Consider the following 26,360-nt stretch of genomic DNA (forward strand, 5'->3'; position numbering starts at 1 on the left):
GACAGATCCGGAGATCTTGCTGGCCAGGGTAGTTGACTTACACCTTCTAGAGCACGTTGGGTGGCACGGGATACATGCGGACGTGCATTGTCCTGTTGGAACAGCAAGTTCCCTTGCCGGTCTAGGAATGGTAGAACGATGGGTTCGATGACGGTTTGGATGTACCGTGCACTATTCAGTGTCCCCTCGACGATCACCAGTGGTGTACGGCCAGTGTAGGAGATCGCTCCCCACACCATGATGCCGGGTGTTGGCCCTGTGTGCCTCGGTCGTACGCAGTCCTGATTGTGGCGCTCACCTGCACGGCACCAAACACGCATACGACCATCATTGGCACCAAGGCAGAAGCGACTCTCATCGCTGAAGACGACACGTCTCCATTCGTCCCTCCATTCATGCCTGTCGCGACACCACTAGAGGCGGGCTGCACGATGTTGGGGCGTGAGCGGAAGACGGCCTAACGGTGTGCGGGACCATAGCCCAGCTTCATGGAGACGGTTGTGAATGGTCCTCGCCGATACCCCAGGAGCAACAGTGTCCCTAATTTGCTGGGAAGTGGCGGTGCAGTCCCCTACGGCACTGCGTAGGATCCTACGGTCTTGGCGTGCATCCGTGCGTCGCTGCGGTCCGGTCCCAGGTCGACGGGCACGTGCACCTTCCGCCGACCACTGGTGACAACATCGATGTACTGTGGAGACCTCACGCCCCACGTGTTGAGCAATTCGGCGGTACGTCTACCCGGCCTCCCGCATGCCCACTATACGCCCTCGCTCAAAGTCCGTCAACTGCACATACGGTTCACGTCCACGCTGTCGCGGCATGCTACCAGTGTTAAAGACTGCGATGGAGCTCCGTATGCCACGGCAAACTGGCTGACACTGACGGCGGCAGTGCACAAATGCTGCGCAGCTAGCGCCATTCGACGGCCAACACCGCGGTTCCTGGTGTGTCCGCTGTGCCGTGCGTGTGATCATTGCTTGTACAGCCCTCTCGCAGTGTCCGGAGCAAGTATGGTGGGTCTGACACACCGGTGTCAATGTGTTCTTTTTTCCATTTCCAGGAGTGTATATAATGCTATCATACAACTTCAGTCAAGGACTTAAATACAAAGTTATTTCATTTTCAGCATCAACATGAGAGACAAGAGAAACAGAGAATACTTATACACAGTAGAGGCTAAGTTATTTTGTTCAACTAAAAGCCATATATTTTTCAAATTACATTAATTCTATGTTATATTTTATGTAACAGAATTACAGACCTCATTTTTCGCAAAACCCACCAAGAATTTTCTGAGAACTCAAATTTTCTGTATGATGCATGTAACTAATTAACATGGTACATTTTTCAAAACAGAGGGATGTATCTTTAGGTTTTTGGAGGGATTACATTTTCATATTCAAATTTCTAGATTTCTTATGACAGCAACAGTTAATAGATTTTCATAATAGTAGAAGCTTCAGAAAAGATGAGACATTTATTCATCAGAAGAAAGTGGGGCATTCGAATAATGTATGTCAATCTTAAAATAAACAATATATCTGAAAACACAGATGATGTGACTTACCGAACGAAAGTGCTGGCAGGTCAATAGACACACAAACACAGACATACACACGAAATTCAAGCTTTTGCAACAAACTGTTGCCTCATCAGGAAAGAGGGAAGGAGAGGGAAAGACGAAAGGATGTGGGTTTTAAGGGAGAGGGTAAGGAGTCATTCCAATCCCGGGAGCGGAAAGACTTACCTTAGGGGGAAAAAAGGACGGGTATACACTCGCACACACACACACACACACACACACACACACATATATCCATCCGCACATACACAGACACAAGCAGACATTTGTTTACAGACATTTGTTTCCCCCTAAGGTAAGTCTTTCCGCTCCCGGGATTGGAATGACTCCTTACCCTCTCCCTTAAAACCCACATCCTTTCGTCTTTCCCTCTCCTTCCCTCTTTCCTGATGAGGCAACAGTTTGTTGCGAAAGCTTGAATTTCGTGTGTATGTTTGTGTTTGTTTGTGTGTCTATCGACCTGCCAGCACTTTCGTTCGGTAAGTCACATCATCTGTGTTTTTAGATATATTTTGCCCACGTGGAATGTTTCCCTCTATTATATTAAAATAAACAATTATTAATGTGCTGCGCGGTCTGAGGCATCTCATCACGGTCTGTGCGGCTCCCCCCGTCGTAGGTTCAAGTCCTCCCTCGGGCATGGGTGTGTGTATTGTATATAGTGTAAGTTAGTTAAGTTAGATTAAGTAGTGTGTAGGCTTACGGACCAATGACCTCAGCAGTTTGGTCCCATAAGACCTTATCATAAATTTTGAATAGTTCATTAAATAAACAATTTCTGCACAAATTAATTGTACTGTCATCATTAGCATCATGTAAATAACATGCTGAATAATAAACTTAAGAAAAATAAAGCTTAGATAAAAAATTGGGAATCTTGTGTATAGATTAAATATGGAAGGAAACAGGAAAGAGAAAAAGAAACCTGTAGTGTTTATGTTAGGAGTGGAACTATAACAAGTACAGGTGTTCCATCTGGCTATGTTTCAAGCTTTGTCAATTTCATATACACTTTACTTTTGATGCGGGGTACAAAATCTAAACTGACACCTGACACACTTGCAACTGGTATGATGATGACTAAAACTATTAAGATAAGTTTTACAACCTCTGTCTGTAATTACATAAGTTAGGAAATTGCCTTTGTAGCAATTTTACATAAAAAGTGCATTATAGCCTCCAACTAGAGTATTCTTAAACCCTTTGTTTACAAGTGGTTACTGGGCAAAGCACCTATTTTTAGTTCAACTACCTAGCTTACCAGTAGCTTTTATTTGTAATTACTGGACTCTAGAATCCATCAAATATTCAGGGAATTTATGGTCTTTTTATTATTTTTTTTTAACTTTAGGTGTTCATGTGTTGTTGAAATTATGTCCCATACACCTCAAGTCATTATTATGAGTCATCTTTCACATTAAATAAGATAATTATGTGTGGTTTAAGTGTTTGACCACTGGCAAGTGAGGGTCAAGTCATTTTCTCGTCTCGGCAATTGAATTGCAGAATCTGCAAGCTGATGACCTGGATGTTGATATGCATATCTGATACTGGATTAATTACAAACTGATCAGAAGTCAGTTACCTTTAACCCTAAACAATGCTAAATGAGTATCAAGTGGTATAGGGATTGAACTTGGCTATAAATAGCTGTGGGACACCAGTAATAGTTCACAGTCTGGTTTGAATTGAGGCAGAGAGCATGCATAACAACAAAAAGCTCACTGCATGTAAATAATATGACTGGGTTGGTCGTTGAAATTTTGGGTAAAAAAATTGAAATAGCTCAGCTGGACGCTTGAAAATACACAATTATTCCTTAATAACCTGCTCATATAGCATGATGTGCAATATGCTAACATGCGAGAAATGGAGGTACACCAGACCCTGATCAAATCTGTGGGGCATATTAACAACTGTGGGCTAGTACATTGGCCAGCTTGAGTGTGGTTTTTTGATGGTTTCCCACACTCATTCAGGCAAACGCTGGGCGGGTCTCTTCATATTTTTGCGGCGCAAATACTAATTCATAAAATTTTGGGCGGGTCATCAAATTCTGCCTCGGAGAATATAATATGCGAACAGTTAAAATATGATAACAGCACAAGACTTACATAATTCACAAACAGATGGCACACACAACTTTCTGCCCCTAGGTTACCTTGACAATTGCAGCTTCAGGAAAGGCACCTAGCCAAAACATTCAATGATAAATAAAAATTTTCAAATCCTAAAAAGCAGAGCTCATACTACATGAGCTAAACACTAACAGAAAAACAGATTACCTTTACTTCACATGTTTTCCTGTCATTTCTGACAGTTCATCAATTTAAATAGATTGCTTACCTGTATCATGAGGTGCTGGGTTCTCATTTCTGAGGACAGATGTGCGACACTGCGGGCCAGAGTGACCACGTGAGACTCCAGGCGCTGGAACCTCTTGTTGATCCCCTGCAAAAAAAACTGGATGTGTAAATCTGGAAGTCTCATAAAAATCTCAAGTAAAACATCATTTGTGCTACATTCTGAAACACGCAAATGTGATGAATGTTGTTGTTGTCTTCAGTCTGAAGACTGGTTTGATGCAACTCTCTGTGCTAATCTACCCAGTGCAAGCCCTGTCAACTCTGCTTAACTAGCAGAACCTACATCCATTTGAAGCTGCTTAGTGTATTCAAGCCCTGGTCTCCCTACACACACACACACACACACACACACACACTCTCTCTCTCTCTCTCTCTCTCTCTCTCTCTCTCTCTCTCTCTCTCACGAAATTGAAATTCCTTGATGCTTCAGAATGTTTCCTATCATCCAGTCACTTTTTTTACTCAAGCTGTGCCATAAATTTCTTTTTTCCCCTAATTTGATTCAGTGTCTGCTCATCTGTTATTTGTTCTACCCAGAAAATCTTTGGCATTCTTCTGTGACATCAAATTTCAAAATCTTCTATTCTTTTATGTCTGAACTGATTATTGTCCACACTTCACTTCCTTACAAGACTACACCCCAAAGAAACACTTTCACAAAATACTTCCTAACACTTATGCTCATATTACATGTTAACAGATCCCTCTTTTTCAGAGATGCTTTTCTTGCTATTGCCAGTCTGCATTACATATCCGCTCCTCTTTGGCCATCATCAGTTATTTTTATGCCTGGACAGCGAAACTCATCTACTACTATTAGGATCCCATCTCCTAATCTTAATTCTGTCAGCACCACTTGGTTTAATTTTACTGCACTGTATTACCCTATTTTACTTTTATTGATCATCATTTTTAAATTTATTTTTAATCCATTACCCATTCCCTTCAGCTGCTCTGCTTCCTAAACTGTATTTCCATTTCCAAATTTTTCCTTGGTTTCATTTACAGCTTGCTCAATGTACAGATTGAATAATATTGGGGATAGGCCACTGAACTTTCTCACTCCCTTCCTAACCACTGTTTCACTTTCATGTCCTTTGATTCTTATAACTGCAGTCTGGTTTCTGTACAAGCTGTAAATGACCTTTTTGTTCCCGGCACTTTATCCCTGTCACCTTCAAAATTTCAAAGAGTGATGTCCAGTCAACATTGTCAAAAGCTTTTTCTAAATCTACAATGTTGTATATGTAGGTTTGACTTTCTTCAACATATCTTCTCAGATAAATCATAGTGTCAATATTGCTCCACGTATTCTTGCATGTTTCCGGAAACCAAACACATCACTCCCAAGGTCGGCCTCTACCATCAGTATTTTGTGACTATGAGTTATTAAATTGATAGTATGGTAATATTCACTGCTGTCAGCACCTGCCATCTGTGGGGTTGGAATATTACATTTCCTTAAATCCAAGGGTACTTTGCCTGCCTTGTGTATCATGCACACCAGGTGAAATAATTCTGTCATGGTTGGCTCTCCCAAGGACCTCAATAACTGTGAGGATACGTCGCCTGTTCCAGAGGCAGTATTTCTACATAGGTCTTCCAGTGCTCTGTCACAGCCTTCTCACAGTGTTGTATCTCCCATTTCATCTTCATCTACTACCTCTTTCCTCTCTCTTATATTGTCCTCACACTTGTTTACATTATGTAGAACCATTATATTTTCCTTGCACCTTTCAGCTTTCCCTTCTTTTCACAGTACTGGCTTGCCATCTGAGCTCTTGACATTCATACAGCTGCTTCTCATTTCTCCAAAGTTCTGTAAGTTTCCTAAAGGCAGCATTGCTACCCTTGTTATGCCTGCTTTTACAGCCTAGCTATTTCTGTATAGCCATTTTGCATTTTCTGCCAGTCTCATTTTTTAGACATTTTTATTCATTTTGGTTCCATTATTTGCTGCATTTTTCCTTTCTGTCATTTCATCACTTAAATTTAATATTTCCTACATTATCCAGGAATTTCTACACAGCCATGAGTTTTTACTGTGTGATTCTCTGCTGCCTTCCCTATTCCATCTCATTTATCTTCTTTTGTATTCCTTTCTCTTGATTCAGTCTACCATTGCCTAGTCCTACCTCCGAAACTCTCAACAGTCTTGGGATCCTTGAATTTATCCATGCTCATTTCCTTAATTTCCTACCATTTTGCATTTTTGTTTCAGATTTAATCTGCAGTTCATAATCAATAAATTATCCTCATGAGTTCACATTTGCCCCTGGAAATTTCTCACAGTATAAAATCAGCTTTCAAAATGTTTGTCTTGCCGTCATACAATCAACCTGGTGAACCACATCTCTTCTGCTGCAAGCTCTTTGCTTTCCATATATTGGAACGAGGTAGTATGGAGCAAAACAAGAAAAAAATGTACAGTAAACATGGGCTCTAAGATGTGTATACCTTCAGAGCTATAAGTAGGTGTTCAGTAAAAGAGATGCTTTTCACTGTAACAAAGATGAACAAGTGCTCATAGCTCTTAAGGTATGCATTTTAGAGCCCATGTTTACTGGACTTTTTTTCCTTGCTTAGGTGTAAGGAACCTGTCCCCAAATTTTTAAAACACCATTCTGAAACACCCTGTACGATCTTTTGAATGATTCTTAAACCAAGTGTTAGCAATGATTAAACTGTGCTTTTTTGCAAAATGCTACCAGGTAGCTTCTTCTTTCATTCATTTACCCCAGTTCATATTCTCGTACTATTTTGCCTTCTCTTCCTTTTTCTCATCATACATTCTTTCAGTCACTTCATCATCTACGGGGTAACTGGCATGTAAATTTGTACTATTGTTGCAGGTGTTGGCTTCGTGTGCCTTGGCTAGAATAATGTGTTCATTATGCTGTTCATAGTAGCTTACCCACATTCCTATTTCCTTATTCATTATTAGGTCTACTCCTGCATTATCTGTATCTGATTTTGTATTGATAACCCTGCACTGACCAGACCAGAAGCCCTGTTCTTCCTGCCACTGGACTTCATTAATTCTGACAATATCTAACTTGATCCATTTCCCTTTGTAAATTCTCTAACCTACATACCCAATTATGGGATCTAATATTCCATGCTTTGACCAACAGAATGACAGTTTTGTTTATACCGATGATTACATCCTCTTGAGTAGTCCCTGCCTGGATATTCAAAAGGGAGAATATTTTATCTCCAGAATACTGTACCCAAGAGGATGCCATCATCATTGAGTATAGTAGCACTGCATGCCTTCAGGAAAAAATAATGGCTGTAATTTCCCCTTGCTTGCAGATTTTTGCAGTACCTGCAAAGCAAATTAGTTTATTATGTGCTCAGTTACACGTGCAACTACTGAAATGACTGCTGCCCCTCTTCAGGAATCAAGGGATAGCCTAGCCTCTCTCCACTAACCATTCCATTGTAGATGCACCTTTGGCATGGCTGTCTACTGAATTATTATGCTTTCTCTTCTTTCTGCTTTAAATGAAGTTTACATTTCTTGAATTCCCAAACATGTTACTAGAATAATTTGCAATCAGTTGGAATCCATGGCTTTTCCAATAGCAGAACTGTGAGTACTGCCCTACTCTACAGTATTTGCAATGTAGCGAAGTTGAGCATACACACTTGCTCTGATCTCGGTTGTAGAGTACGTAAAGTTACTTAGTAAATATCAAAATTACTTCACACATTTTTTTTTCAAATTATTGCTGCTGGTATTCAGGCAGTAATTTGTATTTTGCTTTTTTTCTTATGGTTTAATTAGTTATTTTTCAAATATTTCAGTGTTTACTTATGTACTTAATAATGAATATTGCCTAAATTCCACTTCAAAACAGTAGGTCCTGGTTAATTAATACTTAAAAATGCACACAAATTACTTTATGAAACAAGCCTATTTAAATAATTTTTGACATACTATTAGACACAAGTGTGTGAAAAGGCAGGAGCGAGTTGCTAGACAGTACTGATCAAAGTATCTAGTGATATGTGGTATGTAATAGGTGAGCACATGGACTGAATAGCTTTTGCCATCTAGTAAAATGTAATGTGGAAAGGCCTGGTGAGGTTTCCAACCAGAAACAAGATTCTGTGGCAACAAATTAATATTCTTGCATGAACTGTAACTGTTTTAAAATGTTAGGTTTCAGCCAATCATCCACAAATGCTAGAATAATTTTATGTGTATTGTGTTTTTCTTACCTTGGATATTTTCTTTATTTTTCATTTCCAAAAACCTCTATATTAGTTTTATACACAATTAATTCAAGCCAAACACACTAAAGTAATCTTGTTATGCAAATGACTGACAACTGACAACCCCTCATTGGTTGTTGAACCACGTAGTTTGAAAAACTTCTCTCCTGTACGAAGTGTACGAGAGTTGTGTCTTAGATGTACCTGTTCAGTGCATGTAGAACTTAGTGTCAGGCTACTGAGAGGAGGGAGAGGCTGAAACCTGGAACTGTCATCTTAAATAGCTTGAGTGGGCCCCCAGTTCCAAAGTCCCCATCCGATGGATGGATTACTATCCACACTATTACATATCCTTACTCTGTGAAACAATGGTGAGATTTGGAATTCATTTCATGATATTGTCTGAGATTCTGGTGATCAGGAATTTGACATGCTACCTCCTTTTCCCTTGGCAGACAAATACTGATGGTGAAAATTTCTTCCAGGATTCGAACCAGCTACCACCCATTAACAACCTCGGCTATGGTAGATGGTTAACCGAACATACAAATTTACCTGTACTTTTGAAAATTGCATCATTTACAAAATTGTACAGTCAGACTGTATAATAGTAGTGTAGGTGCTGTATGCAGTCTCCTTCCTCTCTTTGTATCATATGACATGATAATCTTTTGCTCTTTAACAATGGCTGAGGAGACATCTACATCTTTCAGGAACACTAAAAAGTAGTACCATTTTATATCTACTTCTCGAAGAAACAATTTCCCTTTCTCTGGTTATCAGCCCTCGGGGCCTATTGGTGAAACATCTGCTTGCAAACTGAGAGGTCGCGGGATTGCATCCTGGTCAGACTGCGGGAATTTTCAGCCTGCCTTTAGGTGTTGTCAGAAATGACATGTGGTTCAGATTCCATGTTAAACTATAGGTCTCCTTTCCTTCTCTGGATAATTGAGGAAGATTGTGACATACAAGTCACTGAAGTGGCATCCAATTGAAAGACTTGTGCCCTGTCATTGTGCCATATGCAATTATTACTTTCTCTAGTGAAAACAGTGTTTCATTATTCAAGTTTAAATGTTTCTAGTCAGCAGTATGAATTGATGGTACTTAGTAATTCTCCAATGTTACCTAAATTGTCCTTTACACAGAAATGAAATTAGTAGTCAAGATACAGAGATGTTAAGTATGATTTTCAATTACCAGCAGTACTACTTAGTCATTCCACAGTGCTGAGGCAGTGCATCTGTGAACAATGCAGGTTCATAATCCGGGCTTCTATGTTCAAGCTCTTTTTCGTGTACTAATCAGCTTCTTCCATTTCTTAGCTCCACTCTTGTTAGTATTCATATTTGTGGGACATCTTAGGCTCTGTGTTGCAATAATTTCTTTAGCCTTTTTTAAAGAATATTTTGCCTCTCATCAACCCAAGTTTTTTTTTCTTTTGTACCATTTTCATGTCAAATGCCTATTCTATCCACACCAAAGCTACAAGGAAGCTTTCCCAATTTCTAATTTTTCCCCCTGTTTCACAAATATTTTTTCCTTGCCATCATTTGCAACCCGCTCCTGTTCTACACCCTCAGGTTATCTTCTTCGTGCCATTCTAGTGTTATCACCACTCACACAGTTTGCAGAAATGATACTTTCTGTAAACCTGTTTGTTCCTTTAAAATCACTCTGCCTGCCTTATTTTGAATGCCATAAAAATTCCTCTCTTGCCATCATCAAACTTATTTTGAACGTCCATATTTCATTTACTACATAAATTAGTGATAAACTCCTATACTTCCACAAAATTATATTATTGACTGCAACTTGACATTAGATAAATGGTAAAGAGAAATGTATTTCAATTTGGGTGGCTACATCAACATTTTGAAATAATATAGGATAGTTACAAGGAGATTTCAAAAAGTAGATTACATGTTATAATGGCAGGACAAGTAACTAATAGTGAATGCTGCACTGCACTTCAAAATGACACAGATAAATGACACTATTTTTCAACATAGTCCCATATTGTCTGTAAACAATGGTCTGGGCATTCTACCAGTCATTCGATTCCGTGATGACAGGAATCTGCTCTTTGGTCTTAAAGCCATTTGAGGACTTCTGCAGGAACATTCTCATCATTGGAAAATCTCTTTGCTCCCAGATGTTCTTCTAACTTTCTGAGAAGATGGAAACTGCATGGTAAAAGATCCAGACTGTTCTGCAGATCAGCATCACCCACTTCTGTGTGTGACTTAAATCAAATTGTTGCCACTATTTCACTATGGCTAGACTTGAAGCTGCATTTGATCCATATACTATCAGAATTTCAAGGTGAATCAATTTAGACATTTTCCCACACGAATCGTACTCTGCAACTTTCGAATACATTTCTAGTTGTCACACCATTTCACACCCTCACTGTGCTTCATCCTTTACCCTTACTGCAGCAGAACTGTGTCTACAGAAAACCTGTAACACATACTCTCTTCTGAAAACATACCACCCTTGTAGCGTAACTGTCTTAGTGTGAGTCAACACGCCGGCCGGGGTGGCCGAGCGGTTCTAGGTGCTACAGTCTGGAGCCGCACAACCGCTACGGTCGCAGGTTTGAATCCTGCCTGAGGCATGGATGTGTGTGATATCCTTAGGTTAGTTAGGTGTAAGTACCATATTTACTCGAATCTACGCCGCACCTGAAAAATGCGACTCGAAATCAAGGAAAAAAAAATTTCCCGAATCTAAGCCACACCTGAAATTTGAGACTCGAAATTCAAGGGGAGAGAAAAGTTTTAGGCCGCACCTCCAAATCGAAACAAACTTGGTCATTGTAATATGAGACACAATTTAGGTCGAATGAATGACGATACAGCTACAGTAGATTGGTTCGAGTCGTAAGCTTAGCAGTTAAGCTTTATCAGGAAGCCATTGCTATGCATCAGGCGCTGCGTCCGTATTTATATGGGTACACTTCCTTTTTCACGTGCTTCATCTGGTTTGAATTGATTGCTTATTTTTCTTTGATCTGATAGGTGTCATTCTCTTTGTTATAGGTGCTGAAAATGCATTACTGTACTGTGTCATGCATTGTTTGTCGCATTCTGATAATGTGTGTTTATGACCTATCACCACTCGAGGCATGGCTTGCTTTTGTGCACGCTACCGCCACTTACAATTGAAAAACAAAAGAGAGGAATAGTCTCATTAGTGAAACAATGGCAAGAGACTGCTATTTGTTGTTACTTACACTGCTGCTTTTTTCGATAATGATCAACAAGAACCAAATAATAGACTGTGTATGACAGAAGACATTCTGAACGAGAATTTAGTCAAAAATTTTCTCCATTTGAAAATCTTTGCAGACGCCTCTTTAGTACATTACATTCTGCACAGAAATTAGAGTCATCTTAGAGTTAAAAATATAGTCAATTGCCATGCTTCATTTGTGACTGTACCAGTATTAGGCATAAGAATAATACGAATATAAACATGACATGATATGTATATTCTTTCGCGTTTGCTGTTGTCTCACTTACTAGGAAGACAGGATTTAAATGAGATAGCAGCAAACACGAAACAAAACATGGCAAAATGTTTATATTCGTATTATTCTTATGGTGAAGAGAATACTGCATGTGATTCACAATACATAAAAGTTCCTATTAGCAACCATCTATTCTCACAGGTAGGAAAAAATTCAGAACATAGAGTTGGCCATATTGACAAACATCCCAAACAGTCTTGCCAGTCGGATTTTTGTAGTACATTGAAATACTGCTACATTCGAAGATGAGCAATATGGAATTCATATTTACTTCATTGGATAATGTATGAAAATGCAGTGGTCAAAACTCGGGGCGGAGAAAAAAGCTCATCTTCCACCCCCCCTTTTTTTTTTTAATTTTTTTACTGACGCAGAGGTTTTGGCGCCAGTATTTATCTTTGTCCCTGCAAAGCATGCCTGTGTAGCGCTACATATATTCGACGGCAGAACTTAGTTGTGGCGGCACCTACCAACATTTTTCAGAACTTCCGCTTACTTTGCACTCGATTCTAAGCCGCAGGCGGTTTTTTGGATTACAAAAACCGGAAAAGAAGTGCGGCTTAGATTTGAGTAAATACGGTAGTTCTAAGTTCTAGGGGACTGGCGACCTCAGAAGTTAAGTCGCATAGTGCTCAGAGCCATTTGAACTATTTTGTGAGTCAACATGTGTCACATGTTATCTGTGTTTGTCAGGTGGTCATAATTACCTAGTTTATCATTTTTAATTTAAGAGTTTGCTATTGCCTTTAAATATTTCTGTTACGTACCTTGAGATCCCTGACTTTCTTGCGGTGGTCGTCATGCCTGCGACGTTCGTGGGGCCGTGTGGCGGGCGGCCTGGAACTCGCAGAGCTGGGCAGTGACGAGAGGCTGCCGTAGACCCTGCGCCGCTGAGAGAGCCGTGGCGGGTCAGAGGGCGGGTACCGGCTGCCGCCCTTCTTCACGCCGAGCAGCTTCAGCACCTGGGAGCGGCAACAAGTCTCTCGTATCGCTGCTGTCACTTTTCAGTTTCTGAATTTCTATCACCGTCGTGCTTCATTAATAACTGGCTTTTTTGATCTGCTATGCAGCAGAAAATTTGTCTTAAAATGCTTACAGTGGTGGTAATATTGAGACAGTACTATTTGTATAGCCTGTTAGGGTATGGAATGATGTTCTGAGAAAATGCTAGTTTTGCAAAAAGGCTATCAAAATTTTAAAAATGAGTAATAAGAATACTGAAGGCAGTATCAATGGGGAATCATGCAGAAACAAATTAAAATGATGACCCTTCCAAAACTGTTATGTATACCTTACATCACATAGGGAATTTTCAGTGGCAAAAAGCCCAATCCATGGTCATGAACCCAGAAGTAAGAATTATTTTACTAGACAAGTACATAGCAAGGCACCATATCAAAAAAGCATGCTGTATAAACCTAAAATAATCTTCAGTGCATTACTGCAGAAATGAAGAACACAAAAACATTTGATACATTTAAGAAAGAGTTGTAATAGATGTTAATATCTAAAAGTTTTAAAGCACTGATGAATGCATAACTTATGCACATTGCCACTAGTCTGCCACTTTGTTCAAGAACACATATGATGATATTTTACAGTGTCATTCACATAAGGAATGTTTCTGCTGTTGCTTCTATATTTTAGCTGTGTGAGACAAGCTGGTCCCCAAATGGCAATTGAAGTGAGCTTTGTGAAGATCAACATTAACAGAATGAGTGAAAAGAGGGAGGGATGGATGGAAATTTGTTTCCATTTAAGGGGCTCTGGAAAGGCTCAAAATCATGAAAAGTTCAATTTTTACTTTTTTGCGTTTTCTGAATCTGCAGACTATTACCTTTTAATAGATATATAATTTATTCCAATTCCGAAGACTACAACTATTTTTAAATTTTTTTTTAAATGTGTTCTACATGGGCGTGACCCACTGTGGTGCTGTTAAACTGCTGTCAAATGGTGTTATTATTAACGTCCGTGTTCATCAGGTACATTTGAGTGATGTGAGATAAAGTATGTGTTGTGGCTAACCTGTGATGGTTCAATATATATCGCTGGTGTGATTGTCGATTGTTTCATGTTTATTTACTCTGTCGTTATCTCCAAAATATTCGTAATTAATTCTGTTTCTTGAGTCTCTGTTTTGTTGAAGTATAATAATGAGTAAAAGTAAAGTTATTAGAAATCCTCTGAAGGCTTTTAAGAAAAGGAGAAATGTTGGAAAGCCAAAGGTATGTGTTATTACTGTAAACAATAAAGACGATGAAAATCCCCAACATAGCTTGTGTCCCAAAGAAGAAGACAGTTGGTGTAAATATAACAAAGGATTGCTAACTAGTGAAGTGTACACTCATAAGCATAGTCTGCCTCATGCAATAATGGAGGTGATAAAACCCATTTTCAGAGACTTAGCAGCACCTGAACTGTTGAAAAAGTGTATTCACGGAAAAACGCAAAACCCCAATGAAAGTTAAATAGTGTTATATGGTCGAGAATCCCCAAGACTGTATTTGTTGGAATAGAAACACTTCACTTTGGTGTGTATGATGCTGTTGCGACTTTCAATGATGGCAACATTGTAAGGTGCAAGGTATTTAGATATATGGGAATGAAGATAAGTTCTAACATGGTACGAGCGATGCTTGCTTTAGACAAGGAACGCCTTCGGGCTGCAGACAGGGCTGTAAAGAGTCTAGAAATACAAGCAAGAGTAAACAGGAGGAGGAACAAGAGGAAGCTGGAGGAGGAGTTTGCAGAGGATGAAGATAATCCATCCTATGGACCTGGAATGCACTAAAAAGTTAATCCAATCTTTGTCGCTCGATTCCCAAAACTTTTATTTTCTCATACTAATTACATGTTTTCTAAGGATCTTCCAAACATATTTGTTTCAAACTTTCAGTAAATGTTACACAGTACTTTCTGCATAATTTAACACAGCTTTTTTCCAAAAAACTGTATATTTTTGAATATATAAATAAAAAATTGCAAAAAAGTGTTGTGAATTTTCATTACAATTGAAAAAAAATCATCTTTAATAACTGAACTAAAATTTTGTAAAATCCCTGTGTTAAGTTGTAGCCCATATTCCAATAAATAATCTGTAAAAAGTTCAACTTCCTACCTCAAATACTTTGTGAGGAAAGATGTAATTTATAAGCGTTATTTTAACATTGCAAGTATAGGGCGTTCCGGAGCCCCTTAAGTTATCTACATTCTGTATGCTTCCTTTTAAGTCACTTACACATGTTACTGTACAAAATGGTTAAGGGGTCAATAAATATTGTTATTAACAGTTTTATCTTCAGGGGTGCTAGCAAATTGTTCAGGACTTCACGTCTTGCCAGATAGGTCTAGTGGCGTCCAGAAAGGAACTGCCACTACCTTAAATCACAAAATGAGACCAAAGTACAGAATGTTCAAATATAATTTGAAGCACATTAGTGTAGAGCATCTCTACTTGTCAGATGTCACTCCTAGAGTAAGTACTATCCCCCATCCCCTTTTTTTTTTAAATTTACTTTCAGATTTAAACTGCCTATCAAAATTACTTCACAGGCCGTTTTCCCCAAATTCTCATTACGCAGTAATTTGTGTTTCACTGATTCCTATGATGTAGTTAGTTCGGTCAATAAATTTTTGTTTACAGAACACAATTTTTAAAATTTTGTACTACCAATCGATCCCAGTAATTACTTTTTGCTGAGGCACAGTCCGTGACTTGATGTAGAAAGTTCTCTGCTTACAGAAATGTTTTTGATTTTATATAATTTTCAATAATTCTGAAGTTATTTTCATTTAAGAATTTCAAGATTTATATAAAAATGTAATAATACATTAAAAAGCTGTATGAATTGCTAAGAGTTAAAAGGAGATGAGTGTTCATTACATTATATTATTGAGTAAAACTGTGTTATTGTAAACTATATGCAATAAAAACATTGAAATAATGTTTGGAGTATTGGTATAAATATATTTGAACATTGCGTATAATATAGGATCATGAAACAAGGTGAAGATGGTTCTTTTTTCTTGTTGCTGAGAGAGAGTTGAGTGGGGTTGTGATGTTCAGTATGCAAGGTGTGTGTTGTTTCTGGGCTGAGAGGTGGGAATAGCACATGGCACACAGTGAATTGTAATTTTTAAGACTAGGTGAAAGCCTTTGTTATGTTTCTGGCCAGAATTATGCACAAGAATGACATGTCAGCAAATACATATTTTTGTATGAAGTAGAACTGTTTCAGATAATCATCCACTGATGTGCTCTTTACTGAACAAAAGGTCAGTAAAAATAAAAATAATAAAAAAAAGAAGTTTTGAATGTTGTTTATACAAAGATTTTCACAAACAATAAAATAAATGTATTTATCATATTTATAGGTAGCAAACTTACAAATTTGTATCTTCATTGAGACACTTCTCATAAGAAAACTCTATATTTTGTATACTGCTACCAGTGATCAATGCTCCTATTAACATAAATGTGTGATAACAGCTTATATGCCATCATTGTCATACTGCGGTATGATGACAGCAAGGAAAGCTTTCGAGTGCAAAAATTGTTGAAAATGTACCACTTTGATATATGGTGGTGGTTTTCATTTGCTATAATTCTCATTTCATCAACATCTATGTCTGAGAGGGCACATAGTGACTCATTGTATAATTCAGGTGTCTAGTATTTCTTCATCCACCTTATAGTTCTGACTTGACTCATCTTTTCTTTTTATGTATACAAAATATATGGTATCATTATGACAGGATGCCTTACGAAGTCCATAGCTAGTACTTCAGTTAATGAGTGCTTCGTTCAATCACATTTCTTTTATTTTTTAATCTAGTAGCAATTGTAACTTTGGGTAGCACTGGCGTGACAATGATTATCCTGTTGATAATAACAACAATTAGGTTATCCCAGTAACATTCTACACGGAAGTGCACAGAAAAGCTATTCCAAACATGATTCTGCCACTGTTGCTGGTGAGTCATTTATTTGCCCAACCACACAAGGGGCCTTGAACTTCATTAGTACCTGTGTTTGATGCTAGTTTTTATTTATTTTGTCAGTGTCCTCTTTAATAGCCACCTGTGCACATTATTTTGTCATTGGCGACTGAACAGTGTGAAATGGCTTTGCCTCGGTGTGTGCCACATGTCATTAAATGGTACATTGGCTGCTAATGCCTGCAACCCTTATTGTTATGACCTGTATTGGGGGAGCTGTCAAGTTTACTGTGTGATGCAACTTTCTCATATCTATGTGAGGAGGAAGGGGAATGTTACCAGTAAATTTACTTAACAGTCAAGTCACATTTTTTTGTAGGTTTGTGACCATTAAACTTTGGGGATGTTTTACCTCAGAGTACATGCTCTCGAGACCCTCCAGCTGCCGACGAATGGCCTGGGCATCGGTCGCATCTATTGTGGTGCTGAGGTCATCGTCACTGGAGTTGTTCTCAGTGTGTCCGTCCAGCACAGAGTCCAGACCTCCTGTTGTTGTAGAGGTAATGTCAGTTGTGTCCAGGCCGAACACCGACGCACCTGTTGATAGTAAATAAAAAATATATACATTTTATAATGTGCTTTATCATTCTTTCACACATTGTGTTCTGGAACTCCCATTATGAAGGAGACCTTTAGGAATGTGGAATAGATCCAGCTGTATAATTATAACCAGAATCAGTTGCTGCAGGGCACTTCAGTATGGTATACCGGCACAAATTATTACAATAATAAAATTATAAACAGCTGACCAGTTGCAATGGATAAAGAAATTTTTTACCTAGGTTTCGACAAATATAAATTTGTCTTCTTCAGAAGGTAGCAATTTTACATTAGTAAGGACTAATGTACCATCGCCTTTTTTACAATTGTCGGCATAGATCCATGTGTCAAAAATAAAATATAGGCCTAGAATTAGGGTCTGTCACGTAAATATAAAATAGCTCATGGATCTTGCAGAGCTCACAACCGAGTCAGTATTTTATATTTACGTGACAGACCCTAATTCTAGGGCTATATTTTATTTTTGACACACGGATCTATGCCGACAATTGTAAAAACGGCGATGGTACATTAGTCCTTACTAATGTAAAATTGCTACCTTCTGAAGAAGACAAATTTATATTTGTCGAAACCTAGGTAAAGAATTATGGTTTGTCATGTAAATATAAAATAGCTCATGGATCTTGCTGAGCTCACAACTGAGTCGATTGTAAAAACGGCAATGGTACATTAGTTCTTACTAATGTAAAATTTCTACCTTCTGAAGAAGACAAATTTATATTTGTCGAAACCTAGGCAAAGAATTTCTTTATCCATTGCAACTGGTCGGCTGTTTATAATTTTATTACGTGAAACAGTTGCTGTTGTGCACCTATGTTTAAAATACAAATTATTACTATATACGCACACATTCATACCCATAAATAAGATGATTGAGGGAGGTGGGAGGTGGGGGGGGTTGCATGATAAAATCTTTATTAAAATTAGCATGCATGCACCTCTACTCCTCCCCTCGCCCCCCCCCCCCCCCCCCCCCCCCCCCGCCACGCACATGTGTGTGTGCATAATCTGTCCAATAAAGTGTACCTTTTTATTTTATATTTTATCATCAGACAAGTATCAAGCACAGGACCATCTTCGGCAACACCTTACATACATAGATTTTCTAGCATATGGCAAAGAAATTTTCTGATGTCATGTAATAGTATGACATTGATAATCAGCATATAAATTCCAGATTTGAACAACTGGCAAGGACAATGTATTTTATGTACTCTAAAGCCAAATAACACTGGGAGACTGTAAGTGGCAGGTCCAGTTTCCTATCTAGAAAGATCTTTCTTCATGCACGTTGGCAGCTCTCCTTTGAGAAATGTGAGCTTTTTAAGTATGTGTTTAGAGTAGACAACTGTCACATGTTTGTATTCTTGCTGACAGTGAGAGAGTACGGAGAAGATGATACCCAGTGCTGGCACACAACATGCTCCTCTCAAATAGTATGGAGGAGACTGCCAAGATTAACATCCCTGTGTGACACATGGATTGTCATCAACAGTGTCACGGGTCCTCGCTTTACGAGACACTGCAAACAGGTTTCAAATTTAATCCAGGACGTTGGCACTTGTCACAAAATATCCTGCCAATGCTGGCCAAATATTGAAGGAGCTGTGAATACTAGAAAAATAATAATTTATTCCAGAACTGTATCTACAAATAAAATTGGAACGTGAAGAACTACAGACTGAATAATGCAGCCTACACTGTATATTTATTATTCTGCTATAAACAGATGCATAATTTTACAATAACTTTCGATGAATGATCTCAAAGCTCATCATTTCCCTCATTTTCCCAACCTCATAAAAGTTGATTAATTACAGGAATGCAAGCAATTAGTGGAAAATGGTGTATGAGACTGTATGTGTGGTATGTGAACACTATGGACACCGATAATCACCATTGTGGGAGGGGGGGGGGGGGAGGAGAGAGAGAGAGAGAGAGAGAGAGAGAGAGAGAGTGTGTGTGTGTGTGTGTGTGTGTTTTGTAACGGAACATCTAGTGTATAACATGCTTAATATAGTATTCGATACAAAGTCATAATTCATATAGTATCATTCATTATTTAATGTTATGTGAGCATTATAATGCTGTCAGAACTTGAAAGTATATTATTTTGATTCCAGAAAAAACAAAAAGGTGACATTAGACACCATTTAAAAATGTTAATAATTAAAATAACAATGTAACTGGAAAGTAATGTTAAGTTACTTGTTGCTAATTGTTAACAGACTGAATTACTAACTTTTGTTAAAAATTGTGTTTGGCAAACATAACTCTGCATTTTGTAAAGCATTATGCTGTATCTGAATATTTGTAAATCTGCAATTTTTCATTGGAAGTTGATTACGGTAAAGGTTTGAAAAATGAATTTACATATTTTAATTGTTACAACTTTGTTCAAAGTACGGTGGCTGCATCTGCCAAGTTAGTTTACCTCTGCATACAAGATAAGATGTTCATTTTATGAAGTTTTGTCAAAAATTACAAAAGATTATTAAATTGTTACAAAATCCAGGAAACTGATAGCTGCAGAAAGCATATTCTGAAACTCGTAGTTGACGAGTAATGGACAGACTAGACAACTAAAATTTTATAATTCTGTTTCATTCCACTACTGCATTTACACGCATTATCTCATTCCACTACTGTGTTTACATGAATTGTCTCAAATTTCATTATTAATTAGAAATAGTACACAAATATAAAAACTATATTACAGTCAAACTTGTGGTACTTAAAGTGTTACCCGTACATAGTCATTTAGTCCCTATTCTCCATCACTTATAAATTACTGCTGCTGTGTAAATGATGTACTACTCACTGAGCTGCTTGCTCTTGGTGTCCTTGTTGCCGCGGCTGCCAGCTCCGCTGGCCGCGACCGACCTGTGGTGCTTGTCGAATGCCAGAGTGGCACTTCCTGGCTTTCCGGTTCCGCCGCCGCCACCTCCCGGCAGGCGTCCGCCCCTCGGCTTGCCGGACGCACTCTGCTGGTGCGAAGGAGCCGGACCTTTGCGGCTGCCGCCGTCATAGTCCCCGAGCTTGCTGCCGTACGGCAGGCTGCAATGAGGAGGCTCGTGTAAATCTTGTGGACCACAAATTCAGCTGTTGGCTCTGAAACTACATTCACTAAAGCGAACTGAATAAAAAGCAACATATGCTGTATAACAGAGAGATATATTGGCTGTGTGTGAGGTTTGAAACCATTGTCTCAAAATTATATATGAATCTATAAAGTTTGATTAAGGTGCCTACTGAAATGTAGTGAAAGACTGGCAGGCTGCGGCAGTGTCTTTCATTATTCCTACTAGATGTACTGAATATCATCATAAGGTCGTATGCACTATGCCATCTACTGCTCCCGCAGGAGCAGCGAAGACAAGATTAGACTAACTGCTGTGTGTGCAGAAGCATTTAAGCAGTCATTCTTTGGGCACTGCATTTGCAGCTGAAATGAGATGAAACTGTAACTTTTCGTAGAATTCTAAGTAAAATCTGCTTTTCAGAGTATGGATGTAGATGCAGATGTAGATGTTGCCATGGAAGGAGGTGTACACTTTTTGTATAAAACATGAAAATTAATATTCATAACAACAGGCTGCTCAAGATTTTCAGAATGTGCCTCAAAATACAAGTAGCAGTCACCTGTTTCCGTGCTTGTAGCTCCTGGGTACGGGTGTCGGACTACCCCCTGGTGACAGTGGTGGCAGCGGTGGCGTCAGGGAAGAGATGCTCTCACTGAGGGTAGAGTTGGCACCGCCACCCCCGCCAACGGCAGACCCCGCCCCGAGGCCGTGCAGCTTGGGGTCCAGGATCTGACGAAGCTCGTTCTCCACCACGTCCACCCACTCTGGCTCGGCTCCTGCATCGTGCAGTAGTTGTGTGTTACAGATTTTGTGATGGAAGAATGGTCGTTAGCAGTGTTACAAAGTGTGCCACATCACTGAAAAACTGTACCACATAACTGACTTTTCCAGATTCCAATCATTCAGCATACTTGACCCAGCTTACCTGCTGTGACTGAGGGAATGATGAATTTTCAATTCTTTACATTTAAAATAAAGCTGAAGTAATGCCGCACATATCAAACGTGGTAAAGCAAAGGTGAAAAAACCTCCTGACTGCAAAAGAATGAAATACTGTATAACTGCAGTGTTGGAAGCTCCATGAATGTGTTCAAAGGGGTTGCAATGCCAGAAGGCTGCAGTGAAATGTTGGAACACCTGTGGAGGATCAATGTTCGGAGCAGTGCTGGCAGCCAATAGTCACTCACAAAGAACAAATCTCTACTTTAAAATGAGCAATGAATCATCATGTGAGTTGCTATCTATTTCCAACTGAAACCTTGATTCAGAATCTGCTTTTCAACACAGAGATGTATTAACAAGCACTAACAATATGTTTTACCTATCACATCAGCATAGTACTGTTTCTTCAGCAACCGTATAAGCCTTCATAAAATGTACTCTACAGCAAAGTGCAGTACCTCCACTTGCTCTGGCATTAATCTGAGGGTAGTACCAGAGAAAGTGGAGATCTTGTCATTCATTTTACAGTTTACATTCTGATTACAAATACCCAGTAAATTTCAAAATAACTTCACACAAACTGTTTAATTTCAGCAGTAATTAATATTTTGCCAATTAGTATAACTTAGTTAGCTTGGCTACAGAAACATCTAAAAAATTTCAAAATACCATGTGTCCTACCAATTCTGAACACTCTGTTAAACTGAAATTACAATGAAATGGATACCCTTTGCTGCATACAGGCATTGATACACGTCAACGGGGAAAGTTGAAAATGTGTGCCCCGACCAGGACTCGAACCCGGGATCTCCTGCTTACATTGGCAGATGCTCTATTCATCTGAGCCACCGAGGACACAGAGGATAGTTCGACTGCAGGGACTTATCTCTGGCACGCCTCCTGAAGGATAGAGCGTCTGCCGTGTAAGCAGGAGATCCTGGGTTAAAGTCCCAGTCGGGGCACACATTTTCAATTGTCCCCGTTGACTTATATCAACGCCTGTATGCAGCTAAGGGTATTCATTTCATTGTAATTTCATTCTAATGAGCTGCATGGTCACCGATGGTATCTGTTCCTTTGGACATGTTTTGATGAACCTGGTTGCCTGGATTTCGGTTTGGCCAGTGTTGAACAGGTCTCCTCAAACGTTTTTTGGATAAGGGGAACACTCGGAATATCATTTACACTATGTAATCCACGACCACTGCAAAATTTCCTCTGAACTACGGTAGCCAAATTACAGTTTTTGAAAAATTCTCACAGACAAAAAGTGCAGTCCGCTCCCGAGAAGCGCTCCATGTCAACTGAATTCCTAAAGGCCAAGCAAGTGGTGAACATACAACCCACTCTCCTCCGATTTGTTGTGGATGTGGAAAGATTTTTCAAATATAAACTTTTTTTTGAGATGTCTTGTATGCAGAACCATGAAACAAGGTAGGAGTTGAGGTGTGGTTATTCTTGGTGTTGACCGAAGTTGTCAGAGTGTATATATGTAATTGCCATCTAATGTTTTGGTCTGTGAATGATATTTCTACTCACTAACCTGTAATGTATAAGACTTGGTAAAAGCTCTTGCAATGCCTCTGGCCGGAGATGTGCATAAGAACCTATTCAACGACAGTAGCAGTTTTAATGTGCCAGGTTTTGGACAATCAACTTCCAACATTCTTACCACTGAATAAATACCAGAGAAAGGGAAAATAGTTCAACATTTACTTTACTATTTTTTAAAACTTTTACCATGAATGGCACTTAAAATATTTATAGCATGCAAGCTTACAACTGGAGATATATTTATGAAAATTCAGTTGAAAATAGTGAGACAGAATAGCTCATAGGAACTTAACATTCAGGACGTGAAATATTAATACTACCAACAGGTGTATGCAAAAAGACAAGACTATCCTATTTACATTCTTAGGGAAGAGAGATGTTTCAAATGTTGGTTGGTGTCTCCTGATGGTGGCTTTTTAAGCTGGTGGTCTATTTTGCCTTCCTGCTGATCACTGAAACATCTTACCAGCTCCAGCCTGCTGGTGGTGCAGGCCGTAGCCGACACGGGGGGACCCCGACGACTCGGTGCTGGTGTCCAGCCGATCCTTCTGGGTCGGCAGACCCGCTCCACCTACACTGCCGCCACCCCCACTGCTGCCACCCATGGAGGGCTGCCGGCCACTCGAGTAGACGGTGCTCCCCCTGCCGGAGTCACCGGCCGTCGAGCTGGACTGCCCCGTGCTGCGCTGCGTCGCCTTCTCGTAGTCCGAGCTCTGCCCAGAGGACGCCGTCCTCGGGGGTTCTGTCGAGGGAGGGGGAGGTGGTGGGGCCGACACACCGGGTGGCGCGAAGCCGCCCTCATCGTCGTCGTCATCCTCATCGTCCGGGAGGTCGAGCCGTGACTGCGAACCCCTCCTGCCCTCTCGGGCTTGCGGGGGTGGCAGCGCAGGCTGCTTCTGTGTCGGCAGGCCGGGAGTGCCCGACAGGTTCGCTGTCGCATATGCACTGCCGGAGTCAGCTCTTTCCTGCTGCCCTGTAGGTGTAGGATGGAATTTATACCTGTGGCTATCCTTCTTTGTGTTGCAATTTTAGTGGCCAGCAGTGTACTTTCCTACGATTAACATAGTGCGTACCTTGCTGTCAATATAAACAAAATTTGACCCACATACCTGCCATGTGGTACTGCTGCTGTGCCTGAAGGTACTGGCCAGATGATGCAGCCGCAGAGGTGGAGACTCCGGTCTGTCGCATCACCATGTACACCCCCGCCTGCTCCAGCTGGCTCGCGTAGTTCGCCTGCTGTTGAGACATCGGGGACAGTGCCTTCTGCCGCTGCTGTTGCTGGTGAGACCTGTCCGAGTTATGAGGGATGCAAATTCAGAGGTTTTCTCTGACACAGGTTGGTGGGTGGTATTCTTACAAATGTCTGGCAATGTTAGCAACTTCATCCTTCGGCGCAATGCTTGAACAACTGACTAGTCTTCTCCATCAGTGACTGCAAACATTGGTCTTACATGTATTCTGTGCTGGATGCAGAGAACACATCTAATTTTATCATTCGCAACATTTGACAAAGAGGACTAGGTCACTAGCTAAAATGCACATAAGAGTCGAAAACCACCTGGACAGTGACAAATACTAAATGTTTCAACATTTTGCCGTTTACAGATGCTCTTTCCCAGGCACTGGGCTGTAATAATCTGCTCTTTGTCAAAGTCGCTTATGTTGGTGGATTTGCCCATTTGTATCATCACTACAGTGATTCCCCATTCATTCGTGCTCTGATTATATATTTTCTATTCACTTGTTCATTCATTCACACATTGTGTTCCATCAGTCTTGTCATGTAAGAGAACTTTCAGGACTGTGGACTGAATCAAGTTGTGCATTAACTGGCAGAAACAGCCTCTGTTAGCTATTTCTGTAAAGTATACTAACAACAAATTATGAGAAACACTCCTTTACTTAAACAAATTATGGTAATTAATTTATGTACATTAGGAGACAAATCGCTGCATTGAAGAAAGCCAGTGCTTCTCGTATACCACTCAGCTGCTGCTACTATTTCATACTCTGAATAAAGCATTTTAATTGTACAAAGACTATTTTTTGGTATCTATATACTGACAAAATCAGGATCTATCTGAAACAAATGTTAGGGTTAGGAAGAATTGATTTCATAAGTCCAAGTATACAGATACATTGTGTAAGTGGTGATCATAAGGTTTCTATTTGATGTTGTTGCTGCAGCATATATGTAACGTAGCATGACATTGATGCAGCTATATAAGCACTGACATGTACGCAAGGGATTACTATGGCATTCATGTCTTTATGACACGTGTTTGATTAATGCGGTAAAGTGAACTATGGCGATGTCATTACCAATGCGTCCAGACAGGACCCGTGTGCTGTTATTCTTTTCTTGGCTGCTGAAGGACAAACACTGGTAGACATCCATCAGAGAATGAAGAATGTGTATGGGGCAGCATGTCTGGTGAAACTGTGACAAGGGATGCTGCTACTTAATGATAATGTACGTCGTCGTATCACAGAAGTTTACCAATTCAAGTTCGAGACATTCGTGCATCCAGCCTATAGTCCTCATTTCTCCTTATATTATTATCCCACATTTGCTCCCTTAAAAAGGGCCTTGAAAGGTCAATGATTCCTGTCAGATGAGGACTTGCACGAAGCAGTTATGGGCATCATCTCCGCAGCAGCACATGGTGCTTTACCAAATGGGTATTTCAACCTGGTGGAATGATTGCCTCAATGTTCAGGGCGATTTTGCTTGGTTGGCATACCAATTCTGGACTATACAGCCTTCAAAATGACACTTTTTGATTGACCCTTATAGTAGAAGAGGCTAACGACATATTAAACTGTGTTTATATATTTTAGGATTTTCATCCATTAGCAACCTCTTATAGACTTTTGCATCAGAATGCAAAACTCCATTCTGATCCCCAGACATGGATTCATAGTGTATAGGGAAATTAATTCTACTTCTCATACGGTGGTTGTGATTTGCTGAGTTCATCCTAAGTTCACTTTCATTATCAATCACAAATACCGTCACAAAGTACATCCACTATTCAGTCATGTTATTGTGACCACCTGTCTGAAGACCAAATAACCACCTTTCACAGTGCAGACCACTGCAGCTATACGGGAAGGGGGTGAATGAGGGTTTGGAAGGTACCGACAGGCATGTGAGCCATGCCGACTCTGGTGCCATGACCAGCTGAACTAGGGTCCTCAGTTGAGGATCCATGGCACAAACAGCCCAATCTAGGTGGTTCCACATATTCACAATTGGGTTTAAATCCAGGGAGTTTGATGGCCATGTGAGTAAAGTACATGGATCCTGGTGCTTTTTGACATGTTGCATTGCCCTGCTGGAAAATGCCATCTTGCTGAGGAACCCCAAGGATAGGTGCATACTTTTGTTGATCCATCATGCCTTCAGCATGGTGAGATAACCCAGTAATGCCAAGAGTATGTTCTCCCTCCTCCGTCCTGGACCCTTCTGACGATTGTTGAAGGATGCTTACTTTCAAAAATTTCACACT

General features: G+C 39.9%; 1 protein-coding gene across 6 annotated transcripts in view; it reads right to left on the reverse strand.

Annotated features, from left to right (window-relative positions):
• The window catches only part of LOC126210051 (uncharacterized), an 895,609-nt gene that overhangs the window by 13,416 nt on the left and 855,833 nt on the right, over nt 1-26,360 (reverse strand). For all 6 annotated transcript variants that reach the window (XM_049939166.1, XM_049939165.1, XM_049939164.1 and 3 more), the window contains 7 exons: nt 23,955-24,136; nt 23,312-23,818; nt 20,909-21,125; nt 20,088-20,323; nt 17,058-17,242; nt 12,472-12,666; nt 3,929-4,033 (listed from right to left, as the gene is read on the reverse strand). In XM_049939166.1, the coding sequence (XP_049795123.1) occupies nt 3,929-4,033; nt 12,472-12,666; nt 17,058-17,242; nt 20,088-20,323; nt 20,909-21,125; nt 23,312-23,818; nt 23,955-24,136 (1,627 nt within the window). The remainder of the gene's footprint in view (nt 1-3,928; nt 4,034-12,471; nt 12,667-17,057; nt 17,243-20,087; nt 20,324-20,908; nt 21,126-23,311; nt 23,819-23,954; nt 24,137-26,360) is intronic.

The sequence above is a fragment of the Schistocerca nitens genome, chromosome 10 (genome assembly GCF_023898315.1).
Source record: "Schistocerca nitens isolate TAMUIC-IGC-003100 chromosome 10, iqSchNite1.1, whole genome shotgun sequence".
NCBI lineage: Eukaryota > Metazoa > Arthropoda > Insecta > Orthoptera > Acrididae > Schistocerca > Schistocerca nitens.